We start from the raw sequence: 22,275 nt of genomic DNA on the forward strand, positions 1-22,275 counted from the left end.
AAAGTACTTTGCATTTGTGGCTTGCATCTGCTCATACCACTTTCCGTGTGAGGAAACTCAAAGTAATAATGAATTCAGTTTATTGATTTCCTGGGGCAGGGCAATGAACAGCACCTGCTGTGAGCTGTTTAATATCGATGATATTTTACAATGCTAGTTGCTGGAAGTGCAAGAGGGAAACGGTGTGGTGCCCTGTACAGGGGCATCTGGGTGATGTGTGAATAGAGCAAGCAACTGGGTATCTCCTTATCCAACGACATTCAAGCATTGTGAAATACTGAGAAGTATAAATTGGAGGGGGTAAATTCAATGTCAAATCAGGTGCAGAAACAGAATTAAAGAAAGGGAAAGAAAAATTGGATTGAGAAAGAAAAAAGAAACAGAAAAAATAAAAAGTATTTTTTTATATATCTCAACAATTAAACCTTGAAGGAATGAAACTCCACACTTGTAGTAGTTAGTTTGCAATGCCAGAAAGGTTGACTGGCAGTAATTAACACATCACATCATTAAAAGGGCATTTAGACTTGAAGTGATTTGTGTAGCAAGTTTTTTTCGTATCCAGTGTGCCAGTCTAGGAACCTCACATTACTCAATGCATTTGAAAGGAGAGGCAGACAAGATGTTTCTGTGAAACTAATGGTGGATTTGTGCATCTCTGACAGCAACATTTTCAGTTTCTATGTTTAACTGTGGCACAGTGGTTAGCACTGCAGCCTCACAACTCTAGCAACCCGGGTTCGATTCTGGGTACTACCTGTGCGGAGTTTGCAAGTTCTCCCTGTGACTGTGTGGGTTTTCGCCAGGTGCTCTGGTTTCCTCCCACAGCCAAAGACTTGCAGGTTGATAGGTAAATTGGCCGTTATAAATTGCCCCTAGTGTAGGTGGTAGGGGAAGGTGGGGATGTGGTAGGAATATGGGATTAATGTAGGATTAGTATAAATGGGTGGTTGATGGTCGGCACAGACTCGGTGGGCCGAAGGGCCTGTTTCAGTGCTGTATCTCTAAAAAATACACTGCACATCTGCCTGAGCCTGATGTTGCTGTGCATTTCTGCATATATAACAGCAAATGTCATTAGCCTCACTGTTGTTTTGACAGCCAATTTTGGGCCATACACTTCACCAGTGCAGCAAGTACATTTTAGGTAAACTGTCACTGCTCATCCTTCTGGATCTGTCTGCATCTTTTAACACAGTTGACCACACCATTCACCTCCAACGCTGCTACAACATCCTTACAAACTTTCTCCACATCTCAAACCTGCATTCCTATCCAAGTCCTTGAGCATGCTGTTGCCTCCCAAATCCATCCTCATCTTTTCCAGAATTCCAGGTTTGAATCCCACCAATTAGGTTTCCACTTAATACAGTTCCGAAACTGCTCTTATCAGTGTCACAAATGACATCGTATGTGACTGTGACAAAGTTAAACTGTTCCTTCTTATCCTTCTCGATCTGTCTGCAGTCTTTGACATGGTTGACCATCTTTCTCCAATGCCTCCCCAGCCTCGTCCAGCTGCATTCGCCTGGTTTCATTCTTATCTATCCATTCGTAGCCAGAAAATAACCTGCAATGGCTTCTCTTGCCGCTCCCACAAAGGATCTATCCTTGACCTCCCCTCCTATTTCCAATCTACATGCTGTCCATCAGCAGCATCATCTGAAAACACAGTGTCAGTTTTCACATGTATGCTGATGTCACCCAGCTCTACCTTACCACCACCTTTCTCAACCTCTCCACTGTCTCTAAATTGTCAGACTACTTGTCTGACATTCAGTGCTGGATGAGCAGAAATTTCCTCCAACTAAATATTGGGAAGACCGACTCCATTGTCTTCAGCTCCATCACAAACTCCATCCCTCTCCCTGGTAACTGTCTGAGGCCAAACCAAATTGTTGGCAACTTTAATGTCATATTTGGCCCCAAGTGAGCTACTGACCATATCTGCGCCATCACTAAGACTGCCTATTTCCACTTTTTTAGCATCGCCTGACTCTGCCCAGCCTCAGCTCATCTGCTGCTGAAACCCTCATCCATGACTAGATCTGACTATTCCAAAGCACTCCTGGCCAACATCCTGCATTCTACTCTCCGTAAACCTAAGGTCTGTCGTCCGTATCTTAACTCGCACCAAATCCCATTCACCCATCACCCCTGTGCTCTGACTTATATTGGCTCCTGGTTAAGCAACGCCTCAATTTTAAAATTCTCATCCTTGTTTTTAAATCCCACCTCACCTGTCCCTATCTTTATAATCTCCTCCACCTTTATAACCCACTGAGATCTGTGCTTTCCTCCAATTCTGGCCAGAAACAAAGATTAAACTACAGTTCAAGTTTAACAAATTATATGCATCATCCACTTCAGTAGGTTGCATCAAAACCTGTGGGGTAATAATGCAATAAAATTTGCAAACTGCAGATAGATTTTGTGATCAAATGTCACTGGATGGTGCCACATGATCAGACATCACATGTCATACCTTCAAGAATACATCAAACCAGAGTTGGCATGTGTATAACATGAACATATGAGCTAGGAGCAGGAGTAAGCCATTCAATCCCTCAAGCCTGCACCGCCATTCTTTTAGATCATGGCTGATCTGTTGTGGACCCAACTCCACTTTCCTGCCTACCGCCGATACCTTTGACTCCCTTGTTTGTCAAGAATCTGTCTACCTCTGCCTTAAAAGCATTCAATGACCCTGCCTCCACCGCTCTCCGGGGAAGAGAGTTCCACAGACTCACGACCCTCTGAGAGAAAAAAATTCTCCTTTACCTCTGAATTAAATGGGAGACCCCTTATTTTTAAACTTTGCCCACTAGTTTTAGTCTCTCCCACAAGGGAAAAATCCTTTCAGCATCCTGTCAAGTCCCCTCAGGATCTGAATATATTTCAATAAGATCACCCCTCATTCTTCTAACCTCTAATGAATACAGACACAACCTGTCCAACCTTTCCTCATAAAATAACCCTCTCATTCGCGGAATCAGTCAAGTGAACCTTCTTTGAACTGCTTCCAATGCGATTATATCCTTTCTGAAGTAAGGAGACCAAAACTGTACACAATACTCTAGATGTGGTCTCACCAATACCTTGTACAACTGTAGCAAAACATCTCAACTTGTATATTCCATTCCCTTGCAATAAACGACAATATTGCATTTGCCTTCTTCATCACTTGCTGTACCTGCATACTAACTTTTTGTGTTTCACGTACTAGGACAACCAGATACCTCTGCATCTCAGAGTTCTGAAAACTCTCTGTATTTTTGCTTTTCTACTCTTCTAACCAAAGTGGACAAGTTCACACTTTCCCACATTATACTCCATCTGTCAAATCTTTTCCCACTCACTTCACCTATCTAATTCCCTTGGCAGACTCCTTGGGCTGCTTTTTAAGACTCCATCATTGAAATAGGCGGTGCGTGTAAAAAAATGCGGCCAGCATACATGGGGACCATGTCGCCACGCTGCCGCGATTTCAAACGTGGTGGATCATTAGCGCGGCCATGGCACCCCCCCCACCCCGATCACATGAAAGGGGTGGGTGAGCCAACACTGGCAACGGCGTCCTTCGCCATTGTGCAGGCGCCGGCAGTATTTTTAAAGGGCTTGCAGTTCTAAATAAGCATTGAAAATTTTAAAGGGCCAGTTACTTCAAAGTGCCAAAGATGAATGGACAAGTCTTCCCATGCATTCTCCCCCACACCTCCCCTGCCCCACAATGGCATATCACAACATTCCTGCCCTTTCCACCCCAGAATACCTATCTTGAAAATTTTACCTTTCCTCCCGCCCCCACAAAGATCGGTACCTTTGTCCTTTACCCCTTCCCATCACCCCCAACCAATCTGAGGTGTTCTAACATCGCTCTCCCCCCTCCCTCCAGCACAGAGAATAAAACTCTCCTCCTCCCTCCCCATAGGTGTCGTGCCACGTTTCCCCGAATGGGGATTCGAAGGCACGGCATTGTCAGCTGCCAGAATATAGATTGCAACGTACTAGAAGAATTGCTGCGGCCTGCATGTTAAGTAGGCATTAACATATTTTAATGCAGGTCCCATTGCTGAGTGGCGGGGCGACCATCATGAAACCTCACTGCCGCCTCCAAGATCAGTGCGGGGCCTGCCGCTGTCGGGGTCGGTGGCAGGCCTCCTCCATATTGATCTTCATTGCTTCCTCCCCCCACCACTGTTCCCTGTGGCAGAATGGCTTTAAAATCCAGCCCTTATTGTCTTCTTCACAACTTACTCTGCTACCTATCTTTGTGTCATCAGCAAATTTAGCAACCATACGTCCTGTCCCTTCATGCAAGTCATTGATATAGCTTGTAAATAGTTGAGGGCCCATCACTGATTCCTGTGGCACTCCACTAGTTACAGCTTGCCAACCCAAGAAAGACCCATTTATGCCTAATCTCTGTTTCCTGTTAGTTAACCAATCTTCTATCCATGCTAGTAAGTTACCCGCTATGCCATGGGCTCTTATTTTGTTTAGCAACATTCGATGTGGCACCTTCTGGAAATCAAAGTACATTACATCCACAGGTTCCCCTTTATCCACATTGTTGGTAACTTCCTCAAATAACTCTAATAAATAAGTCAAACACGATTTCCCTTCCACAAAACTATGTTGACTCTGCCTGATTTGAACTGAGATTTTCTAAATGATGTACGATAAACTCCTTAATAATAGATTTCAGCATTTTCCCTATGACGGATGTTAAACTATCTGGCCTGTAGTTTCCTGCTTTCTGTCTTCTTCCCTTCTTGAATAGCGAAGTTATATTTGCTATTTTTCCAATCTGATGGGACCTTTCCAGGATTTAAGGAATTTTAGAAAATTAAAACTAATGCATCCACTATTTCAGCAGCCACTTCTTTTAAGTCCCTAGGATGAAGTCCATCAGGATCTGGGGACTTGTCAGCTTTTAGTTCTAATAATTTTCTCAGTACCCTTTCCCTGGTGATGGAAATTGTTTCAAGTTCCTCCCTCCCTTTCAACTCTTGATTCACAATCATTTCTGGAATATTATTTGTATCCTCTACAGTGAAGATAGATGCAAACAATCTGTTCAATTCCTCTGCCATATCCTTATTTTCCATTATTAACTCCCCAGACTCACTCTCTAGAGGACTAACATTCACTTGACTTACTCATTTCCTTTTTAAATATCTGTAGAAACTCTTACTATCCGTTTTTATATTTCTAGCTAGCTTTCTCTTGTACTCTAATTTTCTCTCATTACTCGTTTTGTCATTCTTTGCATTCTTTTATATTCTGTCCAATCTTCTAACCTGCCACTACTGTTTGCTGAATTGTACACTTTTTCTTTCAATTTGATACTATCTTTAACTTCCTTAGTTAGCCACAGATGGTGCATCCTTCCCCTAGAGTCTTTTTTTCTCACTGGAATGTATCTTTGCTGAGTGTTATGAAATATCTCCTTAAATTTCTGCCACTGCATTTCTACTGACCTATCTGAACCTAATTTCCCAGTTTACTTTAGCCAGCTCTGTCTTCAATTTTTCTCTGAAGAACGCACCGAGAGCACAAGGAACAGCCAATAGCCTACCTGGAGTGGCTGAAAATTCAGGCAGAGAGCACAGACAGGACCCCGGGAGGTGTTGCAGGGGGAATGTGAAGAAGAACCTTTTTACATTGTGGTGGTAATAACCTAGAATTTGCTGTCCACTAGGATGGTGGAAATGGAGACAATCAATATTTTCAAATGGAAATTGGATGGCCACTTGAAGGAAATAAACTTGCAGGGCTACGGGGATCGAGTGGGGAGTGGGACCGACTGGATAGCTCCATTGAGAGCCTGTACAGACTCAGTGGGCCAAATGGCCTCCATCTGTGCCGTAAATGACTCTATGATTCTGTGGTAACCTTACTTGCAATTGATTGCTATTCAGTGACTATGACTGGAATTGCCTGTGCATGGGCATCACATGAGGATGGTACTGGACTTGGCCATAGCTGAACAGCCTGTTAAATTATACTTTGTAGGTTCATACATGAATGATCATTTGGTTTTTGGAGGCCAACCAACACCCATAGAACTGTACCTGTATATGAGTTACCATGGTGTCAACTGTAGTTCAGTGGGTAGCACTCCTGCTTCTGAGTCAGAAGGTCATGGGTTCATGAACCCCTCCAGAGATTTGAGCACAAAATCTAGATTGACACTTCAGTGCAGTACTGAGGGGGTGCTGAAAGTGTTGTCTTTCAGATGATACATTAAAATGAGGCTTTGTCTGCCCTCTCAGGTGGATATTAAACACCCCACAGCAAGTTTTCAAAAATTAATAGAGGGGTTCTCCCTGGTGTCCTGGCCAATGTTTAACACTCAACCAACATCCTTAAAAAGGTTATTTGATCAGAATAACACTGATTGTGGAACTTTGCTATGCACAATTTTGGCTGCTGCGTTTTCTACATTACAGCAGTGACTACACTTCAAAAAGTACATTGCTGGCTGTAAATTGCTTTCGAACATCCTGAGAAAGAAGCTATAAAATTAAAGTTTTTTTTAACGAGAGAAATGGGGGAAAAATTAGATAGAACAAAAAGTTCACATTTTAAGCACAAACCTTGGAAATGAATTTATACTATAATTGCACATGCAAATTCATCAGATTTCATTTAAAAAACTGTAATTGTAAGTTACAAATGCATTTATAGTATTACAACAACTGGTTTCGGTTTAATTTGGGGTTCTTTACATTTCTACAGCTAACCAGTTAGCTTCCCATCAAGAAGCACGTATCCTTTTTAATGATCCTGATTGAATTGAAATTCAACAATAACATTTAGCCCTGTTCTTAATTACAGAGAACTGGACACTACAAGCAATGTGCAATGAAGCGTTCAAGAGAGGAATGTGGCTGTACTGCAGCAATGAAGTTATCCTCTTTGATTGCATACTCAGACTGCAGAGAAAGGGTAAGAGAGTTGCTCATCTACAGCAGAATCACTTCAACTATCCTTTGCAATATAGCACAAAGCAAAAGCACATTTGGTTTGGTTGGCATCCTTCAATCTATGAAAAATGATGGACACGCATCAAACAATTCATTTAAGTGGGATGTCTTCTCTTGGTGAACCTTTGTTGATGGCTGTGAAGGCCAATCCTTGAGAGGCAGGTTGTGTCACAAGTGCTGCATGTGAATCTGCCAAGTAACGCTTTGAGTTGTTTTTGACGTTGGCGCCTGTTGCCAAGCTGCTGTAGCAACTGGTTATCGTGGTAGTGCACACCAGTCCACAGGATGTGTCGCCATTTCTCTCTTTCGTCAGCTAGTGACTCCCATGTGCGATAGTCGACATTTAGGTCCTTCATGTCACACTTGCAAGCATCCTTGAAACAGAGCTTTGGGTGCCCCACTGGTCTTCTGTGCCCGGCTACCTCACCATACAGAAGGTCCTTGGGTATGCGACCATCTTCCATCTTGCAGACATGTCCGATCCACCAAAGCCACCGCTGTTTGATTAGTGCCAACATACATGGGACTCTGCCTTTGAGAGGACTGCCACACTTATGATTTTTTCCTGCCAGGATATACCCATAATGTGCACAGACAGTGAAGATGGAAATTATTGAGCTTCTTTTCCTGGTAGCTGTAAGTCTCCCATGTTTCACAGACAGACAGCAAGGTGCTGAGAACACAGGCCTTGTAAACCACCAGCTTAGTCCTGAGGTGTTATTCCATGCGTGTTTCACGAGTTGGCCAAAGGTGGTAGCTGCTTTCCCTATGCGTGTATTGATCTCTGTAACAAGTGACAGATTGTCTGTCACCATGGAACCAAGGTAGCAGAATTTGCTAACCACTCCCAGTGAGGTGTTATTTAGTGTGATCGGGGTGGAGATCCAACACCTGTGTTGCAGTGTCACAGATGGCATGAAAATTGGTGGTGTTGTAAATTGTGAGGAGGAAAGCCTTAGATTACAGGACAATAAAGATGGGCAGAGCAGTGGCAAATGGAATTTAATCCTGAGAAGTGTGAGGTGATGCATTTTGGGAGGACTAACTAGGCAAAAGAATATACAATGGATGGTAGGACCCTAGGAAGTACAGAGGGTCAGAGAGACCTTGGTGTACTTGTAGCAGCACAGGTAGATAAGGTGGTTAGGAAGGCATATGGGATACTTGCCTTTATTAGCTGAGGCACAGAATATAAGAGCAGGGAGGTTATGATGGAGCTGTATAAAACGCTAGTTAGGCCACAGCTGGAGTACTGTGTACAGTTCTGGTCGCCACACTATAGGAAGGATGTGATTGCACTGGAGAGGGTGCAGAAGAGATTCACCAGGATGTTGCCTGGGCTGGAGCATTTCAGCTGTGAAGAGAGACTGAAAAGGCTAAGGTTGTTTTCCTTAGAGCAGAGAAGGCTGAGGGGTGACATGATTGAGGTATACAAAATTATGAGGGGCATTGATAGGTTAGATAGGAAGAAACTTTTTCCCTTAGTGGAGGGATCAATAACCAGGGGGCATAGATTTAAGGTAAAGGGCAGGAGTTTTAGAGGGGATTTGAGGAAAAAAATTTTCACCCAGAGGGTGGTTGGAATCTGGAATGCACTGCCTGAAGAGCATACAAGACTACGGGCCAAGTGCTGGAAAATGGGATTAGAATAATTAGGTGCTTGATGGCCGGCACAGATACGATGGGCCAAAGGGCCTGTTTCTATGCTGCCTAACTCTATGATTCTATGACCTTGTCACATGACCACAATTTTCTTGATGCTTATAGTTAAGGCGAACAAGTTACAGGCACTGGAGAGACGGGTTTAGGTTAGGATAATCCATACTAATTCATACATGTGCCCAGATTCCATCTTTACACAGTATCTAATTACCAGATCAATATATCAATTGAGCACTTTGTGGTCACAGAAAAGCTGTTCCATTATTAGTTTAAGCTGATCAAGGAGGAAAAGCTGAAGTTTTTAATCACAAACTACCAATATTTGATTGCTTACTCTTAGATATTTAGTGCAAACCAATTTGACAACTACAAATTCATAGTTATAGGGCTGGAATCTCTTCCACAATCTCCCCTGAAATAGGATAGTGACAGAGAATGAGGAATAATTCTGGCAGTGAGGCCGACTGCCACATCAAGGGCTTGAGATCCTACAATGGAGGATGAGGAGCTTTTTAGCAGTTACCTCTCCCTCCAGTCTTGCTCCCACTTACCATCCTGTGTCGACAAATGTCTGTACTGAGACATATTAGACTGTTGATTTCCTGATAAGTCCCATTTCAGGACTTGAGCACAAAAATCAAGGCTGACAATTCAGTGCCCTACTGAGGGAGTGCTGCACTGCCAGAGGTGCTGCCTTTTAAATGAGATGTTAAATCAAGGTCCTCTCAGGTGGCCATAAAAGATCCCATAACAATATCTCACTGAAGAACAGGTGTCCTGGACAATATTTATCCCTTAACACCACAAAAACAGATTATCTGTTTATTATCACATTGCTGTTTGTGAGAGCATGATGTGCAGAAAGTGACTGCGCATTTCTTGCATTATTACAGTGATTACACTTCATTGGCTGGAAAGCACTTTGAGAAGCTTTCATACACTCCCTCTTTGACCAAGTTTTTGGTTATATGACCTAACATCTCCTTCTGTGGCTCAGTGTCATATTTTTCTTTTATAATGCTCCTGTGAAGTGCCTTGGGACACTTTACTACATTAAAGGCGCTGTACAGCGGGACCCCCTTTCCCAATGCCAGGTCCCTCATTCAGGCCCTTTTAATAAGGGCCCCCTCCCCTACCACTGCCGGACCAGGATGCATCCCGCACGATTTTTCGTGCCGTGCTTTCCTTGTGGTGACAAGTCTGCCCGCCGCATGGTTAATTGCAGCTGTATTGGGAACAGGCCCTTAATTGCGGTTAATTGCCCAGTCAAGGGCCTCAATTGGCAGTGAGACAAGTAGGTGTTCATAGGCCTTCCTGCCCCGGACTAAATTTTGGCAAGTTCTGGAGCACAGGTCTTCAGTACTATTGCTGGAATATTGTCAGGGCCCATAGCTTTTGCAGTATCCAGTGCCTTCAGTCGTTTCTTGATATCACGCGGAGTGAATCGAATTGGCTGAAGTCTGGCATCTGTGATGCTGGGGACTTCAGGAGGAGGCTGAGATGGATAATCAACTCGGCACTTCTGGCTGAAGATTGTTGCAAATGTTTCAGCCTTATCTTTTGCACTGATGTGCTGGGCTCCCCCATCGTTGAGGATGGGGATATTTGTGGAGCCACCTCCTCCAGTTAGTTGTTTAATTGTCCACAACCATTCACGGCTGGATGTGTCAGGACTGCAGAGCTTAGATCTGATCCGTTGGTTATGGGATCGCTTAGCTCTGTCTATCGCTTGCTGCTTACGCAGTTTGGCATGCAGATAGTCCTGTGTTGTAGCTTCACCAGGTTGACACCTCATTTTGAGGTATGCCTGGTGCTGCTCCTGGCATGCCCTCCTACACTCTTCATTGAACCAGGGTTGGTCTCCTGGCTTGATGGTAATGGTAGAGTGGGGGATATACCGGGCCATGAGGTTACAGATTGTGGTTGAGTACAATTCTGCTGCTGCTGATGGCCCACAGTGCCTCATGGATGCCCAGTTTTGCATTGCTAGATCTGTTCAAAATCTATCCCATTTAGCATGGTGATAGTGCCACACAACACGATGGACGGTATCCACAATGTGAAGGTGGGACTTCGTCTCCACAAGGACTATGCGGTGGTCACTCCTACTAATAAAGTCATGGACAGAAGCATCTGCAGCAGGCAGATTGGTGAGGACGAGGTCAAGTATGTTTTTCCCTCGTGTTGGTTCCCCCACCACCTGCTGCAGACCCAGTCTAGCAGCTATGTCCTTTAGGACTCTGCCAGCTCGGTCAATAGTGGTGCTACTGAGCCACGCTTGGTGATGGACGTTGAAGTCCCCCATCCAGAGTATAATTTGTGCCCTTGCCACCCTCAGTGCTTCCTCCAAGTGGTGTTCAACATGGTGGAGTACTGACTCATCAGCTGAGGGAGGGCGGTAGGTGTTAATCAGTAGGAGTTTGACCTGATGCCATGAGACTTCATGGGGTCCAGAGTTGATGTTGAGGACTCCCAGGGCAACTCCCTCCCTACTGTTTACCACTGTGCCACCACCTCTGCTGGGTCTGTCCTGCCGGTGGGACAGGACATACCTGGGGATGGTGATGGCAGTGTCTGGGACATTGGCTGTAAGATATGATTCCGTGAGTATGACTATGTCAGGCTGTTGCGTGACTAGTCTGTGGGACAGCTCTCCCAACTTTGGCACAAGCCCCCAGATGTTAGTAAGGAGGGCTTTGCAGGTTCAACAGGGCTGGGTTTGCTGTTGTCGTTTCCGGTGCCTAGGTCGATGCTGGGTGGTCCGTCCGGTTTCATTCCTTTTTATTGATTTCGTAGCGGTTATGTCCAACTGAGTGGCTTGCTAGGCCATTTCCCCACGTCGCCTCTTCCCCAGACGGCCCTTCGAATCTAATGCCAATCAGGCACTTAAGTGGACAGTGCTGGGCCTTCCACAGGATCAAGGATTCTGTCACCGTAAGTCCTGCCTTTGGAGAGCTGCCGGACAATCAGAGGGTCGGTAGCAAGTGCCTAGGTCGATGTCGGGTGGTCCGTCCGGTTTCATTCCTTTTTATTGACTTCGTAGCAGTTAGGTACAACTGAGTGGCTTGCTAGGCCATTTCAGAGGGCATGTAAGAGTTAACCACATTGCTGTGGGTCTGGAGTCACATGTAGGCCAGACCAGGTAAGGACAGCAGATTTCCTTCCCTAAAGGACATTAGTGAACCAGATGGGTTTTTACAACAATCGACAATGGTTTCATGGCCATCATTAGACTAGCTTTTAATTCCAGATTTATTAGTTAAATTCAAATTCCACCTTCTGCTGTGGTGGGATTCGAACCCAGGTCCCCAGAGAAATACCCTGGGTGTCAGTGATAATACCACTACGCCACCACCTACCCTCTCATACAACATCCCTTTCTTTCCAAAGGATAAGTAGGAATTGGCAAGATCAGGTGTCCTGTGCTCCTTCCGACCCTATATTAAAACCAAATGAGCCATTGCTAGCCACTGCCTCCCTCCCTTCAATCGTCACCACCATGGCCCCATATCTAGCCCTCTATATCTTCAATATCACTGCTCCTCTCCCCGATCACTGCTGCTTTAACTACTCCCGCCAATTGCGACCTCAACCATGCTCCTCAACGATCTCAACACCAACTATACCCCCAATCACTGCGACAAACCCCATCACAATCCTAGCTTCTCAACTCCCTAATACTGGACATTATCTTTTCTGATCCTGACAGCAACCCCCTTTTCTTGACTGCTCCTCTCCTTTCCTGACTGCTCCCCTTCTCAGTCTCTTCCCTTCCTGGACCTCTTTAAGGACTTAACTTAGGGCTACTACTGGTGATGCAGCAGCTGGATCTTTGAGTCCACTTCTCCAGACAGCTGCTTGGGAATGCCCATTTGATGATTGAACATAAAAAATAGGAGCATGAGAAGGCCATACGGCCTCTCAAGCCAGCACTGCCATTTAATAAGATCTGCCCAATCCCCATTTCCCTTGATTCCCTTAGAGTCCAAAAATTTATTGATCTCAACCTTGAGCATAGTTAACGATTGAGCTTCCGCACCCCTCTATAATAGAGAATTCCAAAGAATCACAGCCCTCTAGATAAAGAAACTTCTCCTCATCTCAGTCCTAAACAGCCGACCCCTTATCCTGAGACTGTGCCCCCTAATTCTAGACGCTCCAATGAGGGGAAACAGCCTGTCAGCATCTATCCTGTCAAGTGCTCTCAGAATCTTACATGTTTCAATGGGATCACCCATCATTCTTCTAAACTCCAGAAAGTGTAGGCTGATTCAATACAGTCTCTCCTCATAGAAAAACCCTCTCATCCCAGGAATCAATGTAGTGAACTTTTGTTGCACCCTCTCTAAGACAAGTATATCCTTCCTCAGAAAACCAAAACTGAACACAGTACTCCTGGTGTCGTCTCACCAAAGCCATGTACAATTTCAACAAAACATCCTTACTCTTTTACTCCAACTCCCTTGCAATAAATCCAAGATACCAATTTTCTTAATTGCTTGTTGTACCTGCATGTTAGCTTTCTGTGTTTCTTATCACAAGAATGCCCAAATCCCATTTAGTAGCTTCTCAGCATTTAAAAAATATTCAGTTTTTATTCTTCCTGCCAAGATGAATAATCTCACATTTCCCCACATTATAATCCACTTACCACATTTTTTTCCAATCACTTAACTATCTCTAATTCCTTTGCACACTTTTTGGGCTGAATTTTCCCAGGTCGGTTGCAATCCCACATGTTGCAGTTAAGGCACACCATCAGCCCTGACATCTCTATCTAAGCTTAGTTATTTATTTGATTATTTAACTAGTTACTAATTTACTAAAGTAATAGCAAGTTACAGTTTCCTAGGTTGGAGACAAAAGAAGAACAGTTACCAGCTACTGGAGGTAAAACAAAAAGAATAAAAAGCAGCACCTTCCACCTCGGTATTGAATTCCCACTTGCACCAAGTTCCCAACTTTAGCTCTCAGTTTATGAAGCACTCTGTTCGTGATCAGTCTGTGCTACACACACTACTCACAACTATCCAGAAAACATTGATCAAAACTAAAAAATCCCAGCTGTATCTGGAAGAAATTACTTCCATTCTGGAAAGCTTTCTTACAAGCATTTCAGTTGCATTTTCAGTCTGAGGGCTGTAGAAACCTTTTCTGAATAAGATATATTGAAAGTCTGTTTCAAACTTGTCCTGTTTTTACTATTTGGTCACTTTCAAAAACCATGCAACCTACATTACTTATAGGAACCCATGCATACAAACATTATTTTATCTTGCTTTGTCTATTTTCACCTGCCCAATTGCACTACCATTGTTTGTCAATGGAACATACAGAACAATGTATTGTAATAGTTCTAATTTGGCATTCCAACTGATAATGCAATATCTATTCCTAAAGGTTTACCGGCTTTTCTATCCAGTCAATGACTTATTCATCAAAATTTACCTGAAGAAATCAGACCACGTTGTTGAGAATTTAAGGACTCCTTACTTTGTTACAATCACTGAACTTAACAACAGGACTAACTGGAGAGCAACTAGTGAGTGAAATATATGCTCAAGAACTGTAATTTTTATATATTTCTGCTAAAATTCCATTTCATATCAACCATTTCAATGCATCATCATTTAGCAAGGAGATTAGTTAAAATAAATTGTACCAGCCATAAAATTCAGTAGGAAAAGTAATTCTTAAATTCAAACGTGGCAATTTTGTAATGTAAAAACATTAATTTCAACAGAGGTTCTCCTGATTATTGTAACTTTGACAGAAGACCCAGGGAAAAACTTAAATGGTCACAGAAATTCAAAGCTCAATACTTTTGCTGTTCATACTTGCTATTTTCAATTTTTGCTTTTTCTGTCTCTTTTTACTGAGATGTCCATTTTTGTTGTAATTTACCAAAAATGCAAACATCAACTGTTCGGGGTAATTGGATGGTGCAGTGGGTTACATCCAAGCTCAAATCTAGCCCGGACTGTTTGGATGAAAGTCTTCTCTGTCTGCTAGCTGTACGCATCATATGTGAAATGGACAATGTCAAAAGCAAAATACTGCAGATGCTGGAAATCTGAAATCTGAAATGAAAACAGAAAAAGCTGGAAATGCTCAGCAGTAAGGCATTATGTGTGGTGAAAGAACAGAGCTAGTGGGGCAGTTTTAACCTGCAAAGGTGGGTGGGTTTACGTGCGGGCAGCAGGTTAAAACATCAGAATATGCCAGTGTATCAGGAAGCCAGCAGGAACCTGTCAACGTCTGCCTTTAATCTGAGTGTGTTCTGCAGCGCATGGGAAAATTCCATGGGACAGGTTAAATGGCAATTAACTGCAGTCCTAAACAAGAATTCTGACTTTATCTGTGCACATGGGTTGCCCAAGCTTCCTGGAACTTGCCAAGTAAAACAAGGTGAGAGAACAGCGGGAATTGATGGGGCTGAGCAATTGTCAGGCAAAAAGGCATAAATACTTAGATATGACAGCTGCTTCCTTGCCTAAGTGAAAGATTTTTATTGACCGGACCTGTTCTGAGAAGGTGCTTTCCCTGTTTTGAAGATGATTTCCAATACTTTGGAGGTCATTTTTGCTACTTTGGAGTCTTTTTCCTTTGATCTGCACATCCCTGCTGTCAGCCTTCAGAGCAGCACGAGAGCAGCTTATGCAGCTGTATACTGAACCTCTAATGAGGAACAACAGGAACAGTGGTAACAACACCAACAGCAGCACCAGCAGCAGCCTTCTCCTCAACCAACTGCTGCTCCACAGGACAGAGGGGAGAGCACATATTCTAGCTCACAGGAGGCAATACTCTGAACACAGGGTATGCAGAAGAGGATTAACATTCTGGACATGACTGAGCAGCAGTGCCTCAGGAGGCTCAGAGTTCCTGTCAGGTAATCGCTGATATCTGCAGCTTCCTGGAAAAAAATCTCAATTCAAGTGGACCAGTTGGGCATGAGGGTCACCACAGCCCTGAATTTATTCACCTCCAGCTCCTTCCAGGAATCTGCTGGTGACATTTGTCGAATTTCGCAATCTTCTGCCCACTTAGGAAATTTGGAAATATTGTGAACTGTGATGAGGATGGTGATAGATTTCAAGAGAACACAGACATGCTGGTGGCATGGGCAGAAACATGGCAGAAGAAATTTAATGAAGAGAAGTGTGAAGTGATACATTTTGATAGGAAGAAAAAGGAAAGGAAATATAAAATAAAGGATACAATTCTAAAGGGGGTACAGGAGTAGAAGGGCTTGGAGGTATGTGTGCACAAATCATTGAAGGTGGCAGGGCTGGTTGAGAAAGCAGATAATAAGGCATAAGGGATCCTGTGCTTTATAAATAGAGGCATAGAGTACAAAAGCAAGAAGGTTATGGTGAACACTGGTTCAACTCAACTGGAGTATTGTGACCATTTCTGAGTACCACACTTTAGGAGGATGTGAAAGCATTGGAGAGGGTGCAGAAAAGATTTACGAGGATGTTTCGGGGGATGAGAGACTTCAGTTACGTGGAAAGATTGGAGAAGCTTAGAGAAAAGAAGGTTGCGAGGTGATTTGTTGAGGTGTTCAAAATCATGGGTCTGGACAGAGTAGTTAGGAAAAATTATTCCCATTGGTGGAGGGGTTGAGAACCAGAGGACACTGATTTAAAGTGATTTGCAAAAGAACCAGAGGTGACATGAAGAAAAATCATTTATAAGCAGCGAATGGTTAGGATCTGGAATGCACTGCCTGAGAATGTGGTGGAGGCAGATTCAATCATGGCTTTCAAAAAGAAATTGGATAATTATCAGAAGAGAAAAGGCTTGCAGGGCTATAGGGAAAAGGCAGGGAAGTGGAACTAGTTGAGTTGCTCTCCCAGAGAGGCGGCATGGACACAATGGGCTGAATGATCTCTTTCTGTGTTGTAACCATTCTATGATTCTAAAAGCAACTCCAAGGTGTTTGATATCATGCTTGCTGGGGTCGGCACTTAGAGCTGCACTTTGCTACAGACGAGGCTAGTCAGACTGAGAGGGCCCTCAGATTTGTGGCTCTGGCTGAATTCCTACGGGTCCAGCGAGTCACAGATTGCACACACATGGTAATCTAGGTGCCCTAAGATCAGGCAGGAGTATTCATCAACTGGAAGGGATTCCACTCCATCAATGTTTGGCTGGTCTGCAACCACCAAAAGATCATCATGCATGTCTGTCCAAGGAAACCCCCATTACTGCATCACCGCATTAGAGGAAGGATGTGATCGCACTAAAGAGGGTACAGAGTACAGTTATGAGGTTGTTGCCAGGAATGGAGAATTTTAGCTATGATTGGAAATGCTGGGATTATTTTTCTGGAACAGAAGAGGTTGAGTGGAGATTTAATTGAGATGTACAAAATTATGAAGGGCCCAGATAGAGTGGACAGGAGGGACCTATTTCCCTTAGGAGAGATGTCAATAAGCAGCGCACATAGATTTAGAGGGAGTTGAGGAGAAATGTTTTCACCCAGAGGCTGGTGGGGGTCTGGAACTCACTGCCTGAAAGGGAAACCCTCATTGCATTAAAAAAAAATACTTGGATATGCACTTGAAGTGCTGTAACCTAGAGGGCTACAGACCAAAATCTGGAAGGTGGGATTAGGCCGAATCGCTCTTTTTTGGCTAGCACAGACACAATGGGCAGATTGGCCTACTTCTGTGTCATACATTTTCTATGTTTCTATACATAAGGTGCTGCCATGATGCATTCATCCTGTGCAGTCAAGTCTCCCACAGATAATCACACCTCCAAGCAGAGTCAGCGCATGGCTTCTTGGAGGCAAAGGCTACCCTGTAAGGATAAGGCTGGTGACATCAGCCCTAACACTGATGCCCAGGAAAGGTACATAAGCACAAGAATTGTAATTGTGGAAGCTATTGAGATGCTGAGGATGCATCTGGACAGAGCTGGGGGTGCTGCTGTAGCCAGTCATTTAGCTGCCAGAGATACCCAGAAACGACTGATTCAGGCACATATCAGCTAATTTGAGGCAGTGTAGTCACCTAGCATATCAATTCTGAACCCACTGTGCCTCCACAACCCCAACACAAAGCACAAAGCAGTTCCACATGCGACAGATCATTCCTCCCACAGATACCCATTGGTCATATTTTACTCTTGCCATACCATTCTTCACAAGGCAGAAGACCACTAGGCAGGTTGCAGGCAAAAATGGGGAGGATGGAACAATGGAGCTTTGAAATAAAATTTGTGGTGCATAAACATTAAACAGAAATGTGACAATGTAAAATAGTGCAAAACCCTTAAGCAACCACAAATCCTTTTGCTTTGTTTTTCTACTACTCCTACATGGTGCAACCCCTGAGCTTTAGCAGAGTTAGAGGAAGGCTGCTTGCTTCCTTGCTGTGCCTGCTCAGATGTCTTGGCTGACATTCTCTGGGTTTTGGATTCTATGAGGGCCTTGCCAAAGACTGCCCACCTGCACCTGTGCAGGGGCAGTTTCAGCCATTAGGGCAGAGGTCAGCATGCAGGGCACTAACTGAGGGTGGAGGTGAGGGGAAAAGGTGAGGAGTAGAAGCCTTTTGAGGAGAGTCCCCAGTTCCATGTGCCTTGTCTCCAACTTCCACCCACACTTTCCTACGAGTCAAGAGCTGAAAAGCACTTTCTTGCGCATCAGTAAGGCGCTGAATGGCCGGGGGCATTTTATGCTCTCCCCTGCAGTGGGTTTGGAGGCAGGGAGAGCATATAATTGGGTGGGATGGTGGAGGCTGGGGGAGGAACCCTGCCACCTTCCCACCTCCACTGAAATTAAGTCCAGGGCTTTAAGGTCTGTGAATGGCCCTCTTGCCCCACCGCCTAACAAGGCCCTTAAGTGGCAATTAATGCCCAATTAGGGGCCTCATCTCAGGGGATTGTTTTCCTTGGAGAAGGGAAGGCCGAGAGGAGATTTGATAGAGGTGTTCAAAATGCATAAGGGGTCTGGACAAATTAGATAGAGAAAAACTGTTCCCATTGGTGGAAGGATCAAGAACAAGAGGGCACAGTTTTAAGGTAATTGGCAAAAGACGCAATGGCAGCATCAGGGAAAACTTTTTTATGCAGCAAGTGGTTAGGATCTGGAATAAACTACCTAAGAGTTTGGTGGAGGCGGGTTCAATCAAGGCATTCAAGAGGGAATTGGATTGTTATCTGAAAAGGGAGTATGTGCAGGGCTATGGGGAGAAGGCTTGGGAGTGGCGCTAGGTAAATTGCTCTTTCGGAGAGCCAGTGCAGCCACAACAGGTTGAATGGCCTCCTTGTGTGCTGTAACAATTCTGTGATTCTGTGATAACCTTGCACATTAGTCCTCTTCAAGTACATGTCTTCACATACCTGCACCCCACATACGCAGACCCCACATACACTCACCACGTACCCGATATTCTGCATTCACCCATACCCAACACACATAATAAAACCAGAAAGTGCTGGAAATACTCAGCAGGTCTGGCAGCATCTGTGGAGAGAGAAACAGAGTTAACGTTCCAGGTCTGTGACTTTTCATCAGAACCGGCAAAGGTTAGAGATAGAACATAGAACATAGAACATTACAGCGCAGTACAGGCCCTTCAGCCCTCGATGTAATAAGTTTTGAGCAAGTGAAAGAGGGGAGGGGAAAGAAGAACAAAAGGGAAGATCTGTGATAGGGTGACGGGTGGGAGAGATTAAATGACAAAGATGTTATGGAATAAAAGGAAAAGGGAGTGCTAATAGTTGTAGTAGAAGACAAAGCATTAGTCAATAGAGAGTTAATGGCACACAAAGATACCCCACACACAAGCACTACACACACGTTGACTGGTTTATTGACTGGCAAATCCTTACTAGCTTCCTGCTGAATTAACACTACTGAGAATGGAGGTCATTGAATATTTGTATTTCTTGGTTTCCATTGTTATTTTAATGAATGTTTCCGCTTTAAATTTGTAGCCTTGTCCTTGGTCCCTTCATTCTGAATTAAAGAAACAGTTTGGGGCACTATGTGTAATTTTGGGTGGAGATGTTGAGGCATTGTATATTCAAAGTAATTCATGACAACGCTACGTCATCGTCGACGTCATCAGGATGCGCCACGGTGCGCACATGCGCAGACGGTCTCATGCCCTTTGCGCATGCGCTGCGGTCCGGCTTGCCAGGACTGTTTTGCACATGCGCCGATGACGTCATCGTGTTACGTCGTCTTCCTCGGGCAACGCGCCAGGTTGGCCTCTGCGCATGCGTCAAAGCTTCGGCGCGACTTTTTGAAAGTGGAAGGAGGAGAGGTTTCATCGGGCATTTTCTCGCATTTTATCTGAATTATTTATTCGTTTTGGAGACTTGTTTCATTTTTATTTGACACGGGGGATTGTTCCAGGGTAAGTTGCTCTGCCTTTGTAAGTTGCTTTGAAAACATTTCCATTGTCTGGGCCACCGCATGTTCTCCAGTCCCTGTTGTGAGTTGCTGTTTGCAGGCAGTACATGTGCTGCAACCTACCGTCTTAACGGTCACTTTCGTTTTTGTAACGTTTTAATGGAGTGCATTCTGTATTTCTTATCTCATCTCATGTTTCCCGTGAGGAGACTGGACTGGCTGCGGCAACAGACTCTCCGCTGGCAGCAAGGACTGGCTGATGAGTTGGAGCCATTTACTATGCCCAACAATTGCCCGGAAGCACCTTCGGATGGAGGTGGCCATGCGCTGGACATCAGTCACGTGTCACAAACCCTGGATCCTGAGCGTCTCACCCCCTGGCCTAATGATCTGATGGACCATACATATGCCTGCCTGTTCAAAGCTCCACTTCCCCTACCTGCGGTACCCTCTCCTTGCTGCTCAGTTACACAGTCACCTGTTCCTGCACCCATCAGGGCAGTGCACATGGACACACAGTTACCTGCTCCTACACCCATCAGAGCAGTGCACATGGGCACACAGCCACCTGTTTCCCCATCCGCCTTTGAAACAACCATGCAGAGCCTTGTGAGACTCCGCAATTGCCAGCTGCTGCCTGTCAAGCAGAGAGGGCGTCCAAAGGGGTCAAGCACTTGGGGAACATTCAGCAAGAAGAGACTGAGCACTAAAAGAAACAAGCATGCCGTGTCCAGTGGTAGCAGAAATGTGAATGCTCTTGCTGTGAACACAACTGGTGATAGTAGTAGGCAGGATTAAATGGGAATGGATGGGAAGACGCACGAGTAACATAACCACTAGCAGGGAACTACTGGGCTAAATGGCCAGCTTTATGTTCATAGCCCAAAAGAAATGTGCTTCTTTTCCAGCACCCTCACATCATTCATGTTTTCCCTGAGAGCAGCATTGAACCATCACGAGATAGGGGCAGTAACATCATCCTGCCTCCTACAGCTGAGGTGGGTACTAAGTGATTCACTGGCAGTGTTATCAGTACATGCCTTTACCGCAGAACACAAAGCATGCTCAACAGTAATTTCATTGGAGGGAGGGAAGCTCTGACACTGCTGTTCTTTCCTTATTTCCTTTCATGTAAAACGTGCCCTTGAGAAAACAATCCTTGAGACTTAAGGACGGCATTCAAGCAAAGGAGGCAGTGCAGGAGAGGACGCAAGGATGTGCTGATTCCTGCATCTGAGGTGGGTAATAAGTGCTTCATTGGCGACGTTATCAATTGGTGCCTTCACTGCAGAACTTAAAAGGTGTGCACAACAGTAATTTCAGTGGATGGAGGGAGGCAAGCTCTGACTCTGATTTGCTTTATTTCTTTTCATGTAAAACATGCCGTCGAGAAAACAATCCTTGAGACTTAAGGTCAGCATTCAAGCAACGAAGGCAACTGGATCATGCTGCGGAGCTGGTCACAATGTGGAAAGGAACATTGCATTTATGGATGAATTGGGAATGCACATTGGGATGCGTTTGGGGAACATTCAACAAGAATAGACTGAGCTCAGACTCTTGTGACTTTGCCTTCTTCACATGGACAATACAGTAGTGGAATAGAGAGCCAAGCGTTCATTCACCACAAGGCTCTCCAGGAACAATCTCTTTAGCTGTGCATAGCAGAGACTCGGCCTGTCTGTCTAACGGGAATGCTGGAAACACAACACTCATGTATCCATGCACAGCAGTTACTCGGATGCTTAATGAACTTAATAAAACTTCTCAATAATTAACCCAGAATTGTTGAGGCGTTGTTTTGCATGCTATTTCCCGACATTGCAACTGCACTTCAGATATTCAACTGTGGTGGAGGTAGGGGGGTAGAGGGAGGGTGGAGTTAGGGGGTAGAGGGAGGGGTTGAGGTAGGGGGGTAGATGGAGAGGGGGGAGGGGGGAGAGAGGGAGCATGCAAAATGCAGGGACCAGACAATTGCAATGCCTGAAGTACTGTGGAGAAGTAGGGGAGAAGCAACTGATTGGGCATCCGCAGCTGGAGGGAACGGCTGAATGGAGAGGGCCGGATGCGAGAGGCTGTGGAGAGTTGCGGGGAGCGAGTGTGCGAAGACCTCGGTGTCGCCGGGTCCAGGGACTGGCCGGTAAGTCTTTTGCTGTTGTGTTTCTGCGCATGCACAGAAAAAGGCACTCCTCTTCCGCTCTGCTGCTCCCCACCCCACCCCCCACTCTCCCCCACTCCCGCCCTTCACCA

General features: G+C 44.8%; 1 protein-coding gene across 1 annotated transcript in view; it reads left to right on the forward strand.

Annotated features, from left to right (window-relative positions):
- Positions 1-5,705: 5,705 nt before the first annotated feature.
- LOC137373317 (cation channel sperm-associated auxiliary subunit beta-like) overlaps positions 5,706-22,275 on the forward strand; it is a 41,307-nt gene continuing 24,737 nt past the window's right edge. Inside the window, exons 1-3 of the mRNA XM_068038141.1 lie at positions 5,706-5,870; positions 6,844-6,954; positions 14,055-14,196. Coding sequence (XP_067894242.1) covers positions 5,706-5,870; positions 6,844-6,954; positions 14,055-14,196 — 418 coding nt within the window. The remainder of the gene's footprint in view (positions 5,871-6,843; positions 6,955-14,054; positions 14,197-22,275) is intronic.

Source organism: Heterodontus francisci, chromosome 9, assembly GCF_036365525.1.
Source record: "Heterodontus francisci isolate sHetFra1 chromosome 9, sHetFra1.hap1, whole genome shotgun sequence".
Classification (NCBI taxonomy): Eukaryota; Metazoa; Chordata; class Chondrichthyes; order Heterodontiformes; family Heterodontidae; genus Heterodontus; species Heterodontus francisci.